The 13,602-nt window shown below is 46.3% G+C and overlaps 1 protein-coding gene and 1 long non-coding RNA gene across 2 annotated transcripts; one reads left to right on the forward strand and one right to left on the reverse strand.

Moving 5' to 3' along the window:
• Nucleotides 1-2,069: 2,069 nt before the first annotated feature.
• Nucleotides 2,070-11,487, reverse strand: LOC105099534 (glutathione S-transferase A1). Its single transcript, XM_064476580.1, has 7 exons — nt 11,407-11,487; nt 9,218-9,331; nt 7,015-7,066; nt 6,011-6,143; nt 3,986-4,127; nt 3,282-3,413; nt 2,070-2,442 (listed from the first exon to the last, which is right to left on the reverse strand). The coding sequence occupies exons 2-7, from the start codon at nt 9,302-9,304 to the stop codon at nt 2,317-2,319; spliced, it is 672 nt and encodes a 223-aa protein (XP_064332650.1). The 5' UTR covers nt 9,305-9,331; nt 11,407-11,487; the 3' UTR covers nt 2,070-2,316.
• Nucleotides 7,031-9,970, forward strand: LOC135318633 (uncharacterized). The gene is made up of 2 exons (XR_010376922.1): nt 7,031-7,159; nt 9,763-9,970. It is a non-coding gene; the product is annotated as an uncharacterized LOC135318633 (long non-coding RNA).
• Nucleotides 11,488-13,602: the final 2,115 nt, after the last annotated feature.

The raw sequence follows: 13,602 nt of genomic DNA on the forward strand, positions 1-13,602 counted from the left end.
CATTCCCCAGTACCTTGATTTAAAAAATAAGTAAATAAATAAACCTAATTACCTCCCCCTGCAAAACAAATTTTTTAAAAAAATAAATTACTAGAGGGATTGATAACAAAGGTCTTGCCTCCTGGTAAAGCCCTGGAGGATTCTAGAGCTGGAGAGAGAGCAGGTAAATGCTCCAGGGGGTCCGCTCAGCACATCTGCTGGCCTGAGTTGACCTAACAGTGGGTAGACATAAAAGACACAAGTGTCCCGTGCCTCTGTCTGCTGCCCCCATTCAACTGGGAGGAAGCTCAGGCTGTGAAAATGGGCAGTCAGGACTGGGACCCTAGGCTCCACCCCATGGATCCCACATTTCCCCAGGGGAGTCTGGGTTACAGGCTGAGTAAGGTGGCTGAGGCTGGAAATCACTCTATCCCAGGTCCTCCCGCACCATGACACATGGGGGAGATGACGCCGGATCTCCATCTACAGTTGGAGGTTCCAGGCCTGAGTGACGGCAAGGAGGATACCCTCCTCTTACTCCGCTCTGCAGCTGCAGAGCCCGAGGACCAATGGTGGCCAGTGTTTCAATGCAACCTCCCTGAGTCAGGGAGTCTGTGGGACAACAGGACTCCACGCGACAGAGGGCAGCGAAGAGCACGTGTCCCAGCAGAGGACAGGTGGACTTCCTGTGGGTAGGTCTGCTTGACGCCTTGAATATTTAAGCTCTGGATTTAACACGGCAAAGAGACTCCAGCGGAGAGAATGTTCTTGCTACTCTTGAGATGGATGCTTGCATGACTTAAAATTAATATTTAAAAGATGTGACTTTTATTATATGTACCTCAGGCTGCTGAAGCAGGGTGTGTGGCTACACCTCAGTGGTTATTTTCCTTAGGACGAAACCCAGGCTTCTTGCCATGAGACTCAAAGTCCTCCGGGTGCCGGCTGTGTTCTACCATGTCCTCTCATCACCGCCCCTCCCTCCTTGTGCTTCAAGGCCCCGCCACACCCATAGGCGTCCCCTTCCTCACACGTATCCGCGCTCGGTCTCCCTGCTGACCTCCTGCCTGGATCGCACCCCTGCTGCCCAACCGAAGTTCGCCCACTTCCTTCCCTGCCTGCTACTCCTCTCTCCTGCAAACCTCGCTTCTGACTCCCCTCCTTGAGAAGCTGACGGACCCAAAGATTTGGGTAACGCCGTCCTGATTAGGGGCAAGCTCAGCACTGTCTCACCCCCTAGCTCGGGGTGTTGTAGATTAAGTTGTGTCCTCGCAAGAGGGTATGTTGAAGAACTAACCCTGAGCGCCTGTGTGGGTGACTCTGTCTAGAAATGGGATCTTTGCAGATGCCATCAAGTTAGAAGGGAGTCGTGCTGAATTGAGGTGGGCCCAAGTCCGATTCCTGATACCCTGATGAGAAGCCGGCGTTCTGCATGGAGACCTACACACCCAGAAAGGAAACCGTGTGGCAAGGGAGGCAGAAACTGGAGCCTCCATCTTCAAGGGAAGGGTCCCCAGCAACCATCAGAAGCTAGGAAGAGGGCAGAAGCATCTTTCCCCAAGCCTCCGGAGAGCACATGGCCCTGCTCACATCTTGATTTCACATAAAGAGACTGCAGAACGTTGATGGAACACGTTTCCATTGTTTTTAACTGCTACATCTGTGGTCATTCATAACAGCGTCTTTCGGAACACAAGATACAGGGTAGGCGTGAACTGGGATGAGAATTACCCATTTTGCTGTTTTTTTCACTAGAATAACCTCCTTGAGCACAGACACTAGATATGGCTTGTTTATCATTAGTTCCTGAGTGCCAGGAACACTGAATGTCCCATATTAGATATAAAATAAATATGAGTACTGTAATTGAATAGGAAAAAAAGAATAATTACCGGAAGAAAAAAGGTTCCCTAAAAAAAAGAGAGAAAAAGGCTTTTAGGTTATGAATCAGAAAGGCAGCAGAACGCAAAAAGAAAAGGCTATTTTGTGTCACTGGGAATGTCAGATGAAAATTTACACTCAACTCCTTTCCACAGGGTACGTGATGCCTGTTACCTGACAATTTTTTGAGCAAATCAAAGAGTCTGTCATACTTTTTGGTCCTTTTATTTATGTGTAAGTCCAAGACACATTCTAGGAAGAGATCATGATTTTATACATGAACAAAACAAAAGAGGTTGTTCTGCAACTAATTCTGCATTCTAATGAAATTAGCGCTTACACTTTGGAAAAGTTTATTAGCCTTCAAAATAACCAGGATGTACATTTAGGTAAACATTTCATTGTCGGAAAGCTTTAGAAGACGGATTCTGCATGTCCTGGGCAGCCATGCTTGTTTTATTTAATTCTGAAAATCTTCATTGCTTTTTCCAAACTTTTCTCATCTAAGGGAGGCTTCCTCTGGCTGCCAGGCTGCAGAAACTTCTTCACGGTAGGGAGATTGCTGACTCTGCTTTTCAGGGCCTGCAATGCACAAGAGCACAGCTCAGCATGGAGCCAAGACCAGCACCGTCACCAGCAGAAGCCAGGGACCCCGAGACCCTCCCAGCCCAGGACCAGCCCAGGCCCCTCCGCCAGCACCAGGACGAGCCTGGACAGACACCCAGTGACGCACGAAGATAACAGCGCAGTAGCATCTCCCCAGAGACGCCTCCTGGGGACAGACATCACTCAGCTCCAGTCTCTCCAACTTCCTCCTACACGGAAATCCTGCAGGTGAACCCTCTCGTGCAAGACGAGGAACTTAGTGTTTGTCAGAAATCAACCCAGGGGAAGGTTCCAAGATCTCAAGGCAGGAAAAGGAAGATCTGGGAAGGTAGGGCTGGGGCTGAAAACAGAAACTATAGCAGGTAAACCAGACAGTCAAGCAGTCTGTGCTCAGAGAGGGAGGGAGACGGGGAGAGAGAAAGCACGTGTGAGGGACAGAACAGGGGCTGGGGGGTCGGGGATGAGATGGTGGGGGACCCGCTCAGACAGACTCAGGTGAGGGGCAGGAGGACACCCCTGGGACACAGGGAAGCAGAGGGAAATGACGACAGAGACTGCGATGGAACAGACCCAGGCCTGGTCTCTCCTTGTAAAAGGCCAGTCAGTCTCCTTGGGGCGGTGTCCCCCTCCAGTGTCCCTGGTGTGACCTGATCTTCCCACGCCCAAGACCAGGGCCGGGGACCTACTTCTGGAGATCTGGGGGCAGCGAGGCCTGGACAGTGACGGGGACCCTAACGTCACCGCCCCAGAGCCCAGAGAGCAGCTGCGAGGAGGGGGAGGTGGGCCTGCCCGCCGAGGGCCAAGGGGGGGACCACCTTCAGCAGCGGGAAGCTGGCCAGAAGGCTGGGGTCCACCTCTTCCACGTAGTAGAGCAGCTCAACCAGGTGCACGTCAGCCCGGCTCAGCCGGTTGCCCACAAGGTATTCCTGTCCGTGGCTCTTCAACACCTGGGAATTGAGGGGTCAGATCAGGGCACAGGGGCAGTCAGGCTGGCTCCCCCCTCCTCCCGTCTCCCCAGCCCCGCTTCCCCGTCTGCTCCGCACTGGGGAGTGGGGTGTATCTTTCTAGGTACGTCTCATCCACCCCAGAAGCACTGCACACTCTCCTGACGGGCACCTGGTCTCGTGTCTCCCTGCACCTGGTACCCGAATACTTTCTAATGTGTTGCTTTCATCGCTCCTCTTGGACCAGAAGCCCTGCACCGTGTCCTGCGGGACCCCCCTACTGCAGGTCTATGTGGCTCTCACAGCCCCCGCAGCCCAAGCTCTAAGCACACCCACGACATTCCATCCGTATCAAATTCCAGGTTGGGTCCCAGCAAATTGAAACTTTGCTGAAAAATTGTAACGGGTAAAACTGATAAAATTCTTCCTGACAGTGTATTTTTATAAAGTGCCCAGAGAGTCAGGGTTCCACATGAAGGTTCACAGAACTGAAGGTCGACACCCCAGGAATGCCAGGCTCTGTTTTTCTTGTCCTCTGATCTCAATGCCAAAAACTCGGAACTTTTTGCACTTACTTTTTCGAACGCAGGGAGATAGCGGTTTGTTGTTTTCTCTCGGATCTGGGCCAACTTGGTATCTTTCTCCGCAGGGGGGCACAATGGCAAAAGCATGATCATTTCTCCCAAATCGCACACACCTTCTGTGTACATATCAATCCTGATAGACAAAGTGACCAAGGTCATTCTGAGTTTAAGAAAGTATAAGAACTGGGCATCAGGAAGTGGTAAAGTAATTCACTCCACAGGGTGAAATGTTAATACAGCAGTCATTCAGCTATAATTTTTAAATTAATTTTAACATTTCATTCTAGAACAAGCCATCGATTTAGACACATGCCTAATATATTTCTTATACACATGACCACTTATAGGGACAGAGCACATTGGTGACCTATCCAGAGTCACAAGCATGAATGGGTGGTCCTGAGACCCGAGGCAGTCCTGAGACCACACGTAGGGTTTGCCACCTCTGCTGGGCTGTGTCCTGTGCACAATTCATGTGATGCTCTGGCACCACCTCAGCCATGTCCAGAGAGAGTCCTGGCACAGAGACCCCAGTCCTGCCCTCTCCCTCCCCCATCCTGACACACCACCAGGGCCCTGAATGTGCCCAATACCAGCACTTCCTCCAATTATTTCCCACAGAACATGGTGCCACAGCCCTCTCTACGTGCTGTTGCCCAACTCTGGTCTCATTTGCATCCTTCCCAACTCCACCCCAAATATGCCCTGAAATAGAGCAGCTCCTCATGCAGCTCCAACAGTGCCTAGTCCAGCTGAGTTTGTTGTTTTTGTTCCAAACAGGGCTTCCTATAAGACTGTTTTTAAGTAAAAGTGTTACTGAAATAAAATTCCTATACAATAATGTAACCCTTTCCAAGTGTAACTTTGTGTGATTTTTTGTAAAGTCACAGAATTCTATACCATCACACTCGAATCCCAGAATATTTCCATCACTACTAAAAGAGATGCTGAGTGCTGTTTCAGGCATTCAACATTCTTCCCTCTACCAGCTTCTGGAGTCACTGAACTACTTTGGCTTTAAGGATATGAATGTTCTGCACATGCTTGACAAATGGAATCATACAATGTGTGTCATTTGTGTCTGGTTTCTTTTCCATAGGAGAACATTTTCAAGGTTTATCCATGTTGTAGCATGCTGCTGGACTTCATTCCTTTTCATGGCTGAATAATATTCCATTGTGTGAATGTGCTAACTTTTGTTCATCCATTCATCAGTTAATGAACATTTGTGTTGTTTCCACTTTTTGAATATTATGAACAACACTGCTGTGAACTTTTGTGTTGAGTTTCAGTGTTATTGTGTTGTTAATCTCTTGAGTAGTAAAATTGCAGAGTCAGATGGTAACTCTATCTGTAACCTTTTCAGTAACTGTCACAGTTCCTTGAATGGTTCGAATTTCAATCATGTGGTCCCATCACAACAGGGAGGTGACCACCCTCCACCATATGGTTGTAGTGTTAAATCTGCATGACTCAGTCTGTATCAAAATGCTTGCTATAACCCTAATATCCTGGGCTCAACTTCTGATAGCCCTTGTCAAGTAGCCAGTCCTTATAAAGACCCAATAAATTAGGTACCAGGTCATTATTCTTATAACTTCTAGAACGTGGGTATCAACCCCTTCAGATCCTTCCCTTCCCAGGCATTATCCTCTAGACACTCAGATACTGTGTCCCTTGTCTCTAGCTGTTGAAGGGTATCCTGCTCAAAAGAGCCTGCACTCCAGGGGCCATGATTCCACCGTCCTCCTGGCTTCATAGTTCATCCGTGTTTGGAAACCTCTGTCACTGTGCTGTATCCATGCACCACATCCTCTTACACAAGCTCACTGGCTTGATTCCACCCCAAGTTTACACTTTCCTCACCCTCATAGGTCTCTGCACCGCTGGACCTCAGTTACACCAAGTCCTATCGCCCTGTTGGTCAGGATCGCCTGCCACGTTCCTGCTCAGTCAAGGATGGACCTGAATTGTTCCCACTAACTGTTGATGAAGAAAACAGAAGCAATACCGTACAGGGCTCTCTCCTTTATGTCTCTCCCATAGAGGTTGTATTTGCTGGCGATGTAGTTGAGAATGGCTCTGGTCTGCACCAGCTTCATCCCATCGATTTCAACCATTGGCACTTGCTGGAACATCAGACTCCCATCTTTTGAAAGAAGAAACGAAGTAGAGTGAAATGATTGAGGAATCATACTATTGAAGTGGAGGGAAATGTTTTATGAATCAAAATGTTTGCTGAAATGACTGAATATTTCCCATTTGGATCATGGTAGGTTCCTGTATTTTTATGTTTTGATTTTTTCCTTCATGGTTTTTTCAGGAAGAATATGAAAGAGGGTCCACCAGCTGGTTGCCGAGTCAAATGGGAAGTTCGCCTAGGAAGTCTCACAGGGTTCATGGCATGAAGGCCAGTTCTAAGAGAGACTCCTGTGTAGAGTGTCTTCTGTGCTCTTCAGATCCCACCCCTGGAAGGTGAGCAGGGAGGCGTGTTTTCCCAGCCCCACCGCTGCGGGCCTGGCCCTTTATCTCCCTCCTCACACACTCACTCGGTCTTGCCTCTAATTCAGCACCACCTGGTTGCCTCAGTCTGCTGTGTTGCTACGACACTGCCTTGCCAAACCCGTCAGAGAAAAGAATTCAAGGGAGCTGCTGGGCCTGTTTCTCCTCTCTTCTCTCTAAAGCATGTGCTTGCATGTCCCTGGGTGGGAAGGCTGTGTGGGATCCTGAATGCATACAGCTCACTCAGGGTGCAGAAAGGCAGGAGACATTGAAGACTGGGCATTCTTGGGCACTGGGACAAAATTCCTTTAGCAAATACTCAGACTTCCAGCCCATCCTAACCCTAAGTGGGTTACAAGACCTGCTCAAGGAGCCCCACCCCCTACCTTTACCACGTTTCTCCCCCTCCACTGGCCCCACTCCCACCGTGCCCACACATGGCATAGCTGGTGTTAAAATTGGAACTTTTGACTTCTACTAGATACTCTCATTAGAGGAATTTAGATTCTTGGACTTACCATTTCTTAACTTATCCAAGTCTTCTGAAGTTTCTATAAATTTCTCATCAAACTGAAAAGCAGAAAGAGTCAATGAGTTCTCGTTAATTCATGGCATAGCATTATTGAACTTGAATGGCCCTGTCCGGTACAGACTATGGAGAAGGTAAGATTTCTGAGTTTGGCAGGGATGCACAGAGGAGAGTGATCCTGGCCATCAGGAAACTTAGATTAGAGCCACCAAAATAAAAGCATGGGATGCAGCACATAATTGCTCATTTTGAAGGTTCAATCCACCTCCACCTTGCATCCACTTCTGTCAATAATCAGGTCGTGATTTGGGAGGGGGATATACTGGAGGGAAGGGGCTGCGAAGTTCTCTAGTTGTGGAGTTTTAATATCTCTGGGAAGCCTTTCTCTCCCTGTGAGGTCAGGACAGGGTATTGGGTGTCCCCCAGCATGGGGCCAGTGACCTCAAAATGCCACTAATATGGGTATATATTATAGATACTGCTGTATATTACCTCCTGCATTCAACTTTTTATTTAGAAAGGGGTCTTGATGGTGAAAAGTGTGGGAATTGGGGGTTTCTGCCTTGCTCAGTGGGACACTATTTTCAATCTACATGATCCCGTAGGTCAGACCATACAGACAGTGAGGTGTGTGGGCAACAATCTATAAAGTGCTCAACTCAGGACAGCGTAACGGATGGTGGGTGGTCTCTGTGGGAGGGTGGTCAAGGTGGGATGGGGCTGGCTGGTGGGATGTAGCTTGTGAGGTTGAGGGAGATGGATGGGGTTGTGAGGACCACCCAAAAGTCCTGACCAGGAGCCTCTGGGAAGCCCTGTCCCCACCCTGCTCAGTCAGGCAGGACCGGACGAGAGGAGGCCTGGGGTGCTCTCAGGGTCTCCCCTCCTTCCCCCTGCTGTGCTGAGCTCATCCTGCCCAGGGGCTGTGAATGCATCCTTGAACCCCAGCGCTGGACCACAGTGAAAACTGTTGGTTGTTGATTTATAGAAATTAAACACACTAGTCTGGCACTATTTTCATTTTCTGTGTACTTGTTTCTTCATGAATTTGAGACAGGACCAAGCCAACGACCCATGCATTTGTGCAATCCCTAGGCTCAGGGAAACATGTTGGTAGAAATCTAAGGGAGCACACTAGAGGTTCCCCTCATGGGACGCCACCTCTCCTGAAACCCTCCTTTACTGCTCCCCTGCGAGGGACCAGATGTCCAGAGTCTGTCCATGACCCCCTCCCCACTCACACCTCTAGAGGGCAGAACTCAACAGAGTCCCACATTTGCTACAGAGAATATGGCAGCTGAACACTGTGAAATGCTTGAGTGTCCTCCTAGATGCTCCCGCCCCTCCTCTTCATCACGTATTTGCTTGTCTGCATCCTCACTAGAGTGTAAGCTGCCTGAGGGCAGGGAGTGTGTCTGTCTTGTTCATCCGTGTGTCTCCAGGACCTGGCACAGAACTTGGCACTTAAGGGTGCCCAACAAAAATCATTGCTGAATGAATGTATTAAACCTAACAGGTATTTTGTTACAATCTTCCCCTTACATATTTTTGGTTTATATTTTAACTTTAGCAACATTATAACATTTATTTCCTCATATTCTTGTTTTTTATTATGGAGATTTCAAACTTGCACAAATATAAACAAAAAATTATAATGAACCTGCTTGGACCCATCAACCAGCTTCAGTAATGATCAACTCAACACAATCCTGTGTCATCTATATGCTTATCCACTCTCCCCCTTGGAATAATTCAAAACAAATCTCAGATATTAAATATTTCACCTTTAAATACTCCAATACATATTTCTAAAACACAAGAATAATTTTGAAAGTAACCAGAATACATTATCACATTGAACACATTTATAATGGTTAATTGATATTTAATGTTAGTGTTTCTAACTGTTGTATCAATGTCATAAATAATACTTTATGGTTTTCAAACTCAAAATCCAAATAATGCCCACACAAGGTGATTAGTTTCTCAAATTTAATTTAAGTGTTTGTTTATTCCCTTTGATAACAAGATAGTTAATAACAATTTAGGTCCTATCTGTTCATCTCTTACTAAGTGATAATGTTTTTAAATACAAAACTCTTAGCAGATCATTTAGTAAGAAAAGTCTCCTAGCTTAAGTGAGAAAGATGCTTTCAATCAGTTTTGATCCAACTTAAGATGAACTCAGGACCTACCTCCACTCCAGCTGCAGCCAGGAGCCACCGGATACACTCCATCCTGCCCCGTCCATCGAAGTAGTGAAGCAAGGGCTTCCCCGCCATGACAGCCGTCTCCTGGTTTCTCTAAACCTGGATGAATGAACGAATGAATGAATGAATGAACAATGACGAAAACCACAGAAGCAAAACGCACCATATGACACGTGGTGAACGGCACCAACAATGCAGCAGAAGAGGGTCTGCCTCCGTCATGGCAGGGTTGGAAGGGTCTCTGGAATGTCTTCCTTGACCCAAATTCTTATCCCCTGTAGCCAGCTGTGGAAAAATGCACCAAACCATTGACCAGTCTCCACTGGGCCAAATCTGGCTGTCCTGGCAGGCTGAGAGCTTTGAGTCGGTCATAAGAACGCATGGGTGGGTCTTAGGGAGGGGGAAGGATTAGAGAACTAATATTTATTGAAAACCTCCCAGTGGTCCTGACCCAGTGCTAACCCTTTTAAATACATTATACCTTTAATTCTCAACAGCTCCACGAAATAGTTACTATCTCTGTTTTTCAGTTCATGAAACCGTGGCTCAGAGGTTAAACGACATGTTCAGTCAAACTCCAGCTAGTGACGTTTCATGGAAATCCACACCCAGGACTAAAACGAGGGCAGGGCTGGAACCCACCCCGATGTGGGCCCTGGGAGTCTGGGAGGAGCCTTTAAGCCAGACCTTTGTTTTCCCCCAATATTAATACTTACAACAGTGCGTTGTTCACTCTTACATTTCGATTCCAATGACCTGCGCCTTCCAGCTACGTCAATCTCTGTGCTTTAAAAAACTACTCACCTGCTTCTGTGAGTACCTGGTTTTCCCTCCATGACTCCCTGACTTGGGAGTTTGAGAAGTCATGTAAACCAGTGATTCTCAGCTGGGCTGATTCTCCCTCCCCCCTCCCTGGAGGACATCTGGGGAAATTTGGGGTTGTTAAAACTGGAAGGAAGTCTCCCCATCACTGGGTAGAGAGCAGAGGTGCCTCTGATGTAGGTGGGGGAGGGGGTGGGAGGGGCTGTCTTCCATGTGCATCTGATTGTCCACCAGCAGTCAGTCTGCCTTTCATCCAGCTTTTTCATCAACCATGTTATACTGACAGATCCTTTTACTGGGTATTTAGCTGGGAACACCCATGGGGGATGGAGCTCACTACTGTATGATGTAATCCTCCCAGAACAGAGTATTTTATAAAATATAGCATTTTTCCTCAAGTAGTAGCACCCTAGTCTACTGTCACCAGATGAGGAAGGAACGTCCCCCACACTGTGTTCTTTCTACAAGTACAAAGTAAAATGAAAAGAAAAAGCGAGGCTGTTAATTTTCACTGGGTTAACAGTATTGATGAAATGCTGATTGCTTGTAAGATTTGTAAACAAACTGTCACTGCAGACATGTAAGAGGAGTAAGGTTTGCACATTGAGAAAATATATATATGTTAACACTATTGTCTACTTCATTCCTTAAATCTAATTCAAATTCTAAAATAAATATTATTGAGTTAAAAAAAAAAAAAAGACAGTGGACAGGACAGCTCCCCACAACAAAGAATTTCCCAGCCTAAAATGTCAGTAGGACCAAGGTCCATAAACCTTGCTCTGGCCAATGTCCATGTTTGCCATGAGTTGGCTGAACCCCAGAGGGAGAGAGGCACTTGCCAGCTGAATAATCATTGCACAGACGGAATTAAAACCTACTTCTCCTGACGTCCTGACTTACTTATTTTGATTGTGATAAATCTTAACTGAGAGTTTCCACAGCCCACAGAGCATCACCAGATCACGATTCGCACTTGCTTTGTGTTGACCACGTCTACAGAGAAAAAACTTCACCATGAACACCTACACTCTCTCACTCCCTGGTCATCTCCTCGGATTGTCCAAAACATTCTTCTTCTTTTTTTCTCCTCCTATCGTTACTGAAATTTTCTCTTACTGAAATTCTCATGCCTACTTTTCTGAATTCTTCATCTTGACATTTCTGTAAAGATGTATCCAACACTAACTGAATAAACAACTCGAACTGTCCCCTTGAGAACAACAAGAAGCCACGATGTGTGCATAAAGCAGAGTTTTTCTTGTGCTAAAGACACATTTTAAAGGAGTTTCTGGTGACCTAGAAGTGAAGATGCGAGGCTCTTTATGAAGAGGCATAAAATCAGTACTCACCTTATGAGAGTCCCTCTGCCACTTGGCCCAGTAACTCAGTGCCATCTCCACGTGGGTTTATAGGCTCGTGTTCCAGTTGACTAGCTCCTCCTCTCTGAAGAGGGGAGAGTCCAGTTGGAGCAGTTTCTCCCGCAGTGTTCAGGGCCAAGGATTCCATGGTAGATTAAAAAAAAAAATGATGCGTCATCTACTGATCACATACAAATGGTATCTGTGTCCTTTTCAAGGTTGGCAATTAGAGATTAAACACAAAATTTAACCTCCAGTCAGGGAAGTATGGCTTTTGGGGAAAAAAAAAACCAAAAACTGCTGTAAGGTTTTCATGAACTGGATCTAAGGACTAAGGCAGATGAAAAACCTCTCCTTTGGGGACACCAGAGAGCTGGAGCCATTAAAAGGAAGTTGGATCTGTTGGATCTCTGACTGCTTTCTGTATTGGGTTGCAGAAAAAAGACAGGACACCCGGTTAAACGTGAATTTCAGACATAATAAAATTTGTGTAAGTTATGTCTTAAGCATTTGCAGGAAACATACAGATGTATCGTTTACCTGAAATCCACATTTCACGGGTACCCTATATTGTGTCTGGAATGCCAGGCTCTATTTCCCTTGGTCCTCTGATCTCACTGCTAAAAGACACTGAACAGTCCCCTTACTTTTTCAAATGCAGGGAGAAAATGGTTTGTTCTCGGATCTGGGCCATCTTGGCATCTTTTTGACCTGGTGGGTATAGTGGCAAAAACATGATCATTTCACCCAAATCCACCATACCTTCTGCGTACATATCAATCCCGAAAGACAAATGACTGAACTGTCCAATGGCTCCTACCTTAAGTTTTATAGTTTAAGAATGGATAAGAATTGAGCATCAGGAGGTAGTAAAGTAATTCACTCCACTGGATGTAGTGTTAATACAGAAGTCATCCAGCCATGATTTTTATTAATTTTAACACGTCATTCTAGAACAAGTCATTGAGGTAGACATATGCCTAATATATTTGTTATACACACAACCACATATAGGGACAGAGCACATCGGTGACCCGTCCAGAGTCACAAGCATGAGAGAAACAGGTGAAATCACCCCAGGCGGTCCTGAGACCACAGCTAGGGCCTGCCACCTCTGCTGGGCTGTGTCCTGTGCACAATTCACGTGATGCTCTGGCACCACCTCAGCCATGTCCAGAGAGAGTCCTGGCACAGAGACCCCAGTCCTGCCCCCTTCCTCCCCCATCCTGACACACCACCAGGGCCCCGTATGTGCCCAATACCAGCACTTCTCCAATTATTTCCCACAGAACATGATGCCACAGCCCTCTCCACGTGCTGTTGCCCAACTCTGGTCTCATTTGCATCCCTCCCGACTCCACCCTAAATGTGCCCTGAAATAGCGCAGCTCATGTAGCTCCACAGTGCCTAGTCCAGGTGAGTTTGTTGTTTTTGTTCCAAACAGGGCTTCCTACAAGAGTTTCTTCTGAATAAAAGCTTTCTTGAAATATATGCACATAGCATCATTTTCACCCCTTAAAGTGTACTATTCAGTAGTGTTTAGTACATTCTGAAACCATCACCACATTCTATTTTCAGAACATTGTTATCACCCAATCCAGTATCCTTACAGTCACTCCCAATTTCCTGCCCCACCCCACCATTCCGGCCCTGTGCAACCACACAGCTACTTTCTGTTTCTATGGATTTGAACATCTGGACATTTCATACACTTGGTTGTTTTTTTTTTTTTTAATTGACGTACCACCACGTACAATGTGTCAATTTCTGGTGTACAGCCCAATGTCCCAGTCATGCGTACACATACATATATTCATTTTCATATTCTTTTTCATTAAAGGTTACTACAAGATATTGAACGTAGTTCCCAGTGGTCTACAGCAGAAACTTATTTTTTTAATCTATCATTTCAGACATTTGGAATCATACAATACTTGGCCTTTTGTGTCTGGTTTCTTTCATTTTGTATTTTTCAAAGTTCATCCCATGTTGTCACATGTATCAGTAATTTACTCTTGGTCATGGCTAAAAATCCTCCATTGTTTGGATGTGCCACCTCTGATTTATCCATTCATGTGTTAACGGACTTTTGTGTTGCCTCCACTTTTTGAATATTATGAACAACACTGCTATGACCTTTGTGCACAAATTTTCATGTGGATGTGTTTTTGACTCTCAAGTCAAAAC

This window comes from Camelus dromedarius, chromosome 19 (genome assembly GCF_036321535.1).
Source record: "Camelus dromedarius isolate mCamDro1 chromosome 19, mCamDro1.pat, whole genome shotgun sequence".
Classification (NCBI taxonomy): Eukaryota; Metazoa; Chordata; class Mammalia; order Artiodactyla; family Camelidae; genus Camelus; species Camelus dromedarius.

Excerpts from the sequence above, each read along its gene's own strand:
- LOC105099534 (XM_064476580.1), bottom strand. The coding sequence starts at position 9,304 with ATGGCGGGGAAGCCCTTGCTTCACTACTTCGATGGACGGGGCAGGATG. Across the intron at positions 4,128-6,010 it reads GACATAAAGGAGAGAGCCCT|GATTGATATGTACACAGAAG; the intron begins GTACGGTATTGC and ends TTTGTCTATCAG. Across the intron at positions 2,443-3,281 it reads CCAGCTTCCCGCTGCTGAAG|GCCCTGAAAAGCAGAGTCAG; the intron begins GTGGTCCCCCCC and ends TGTGCATTGCAG.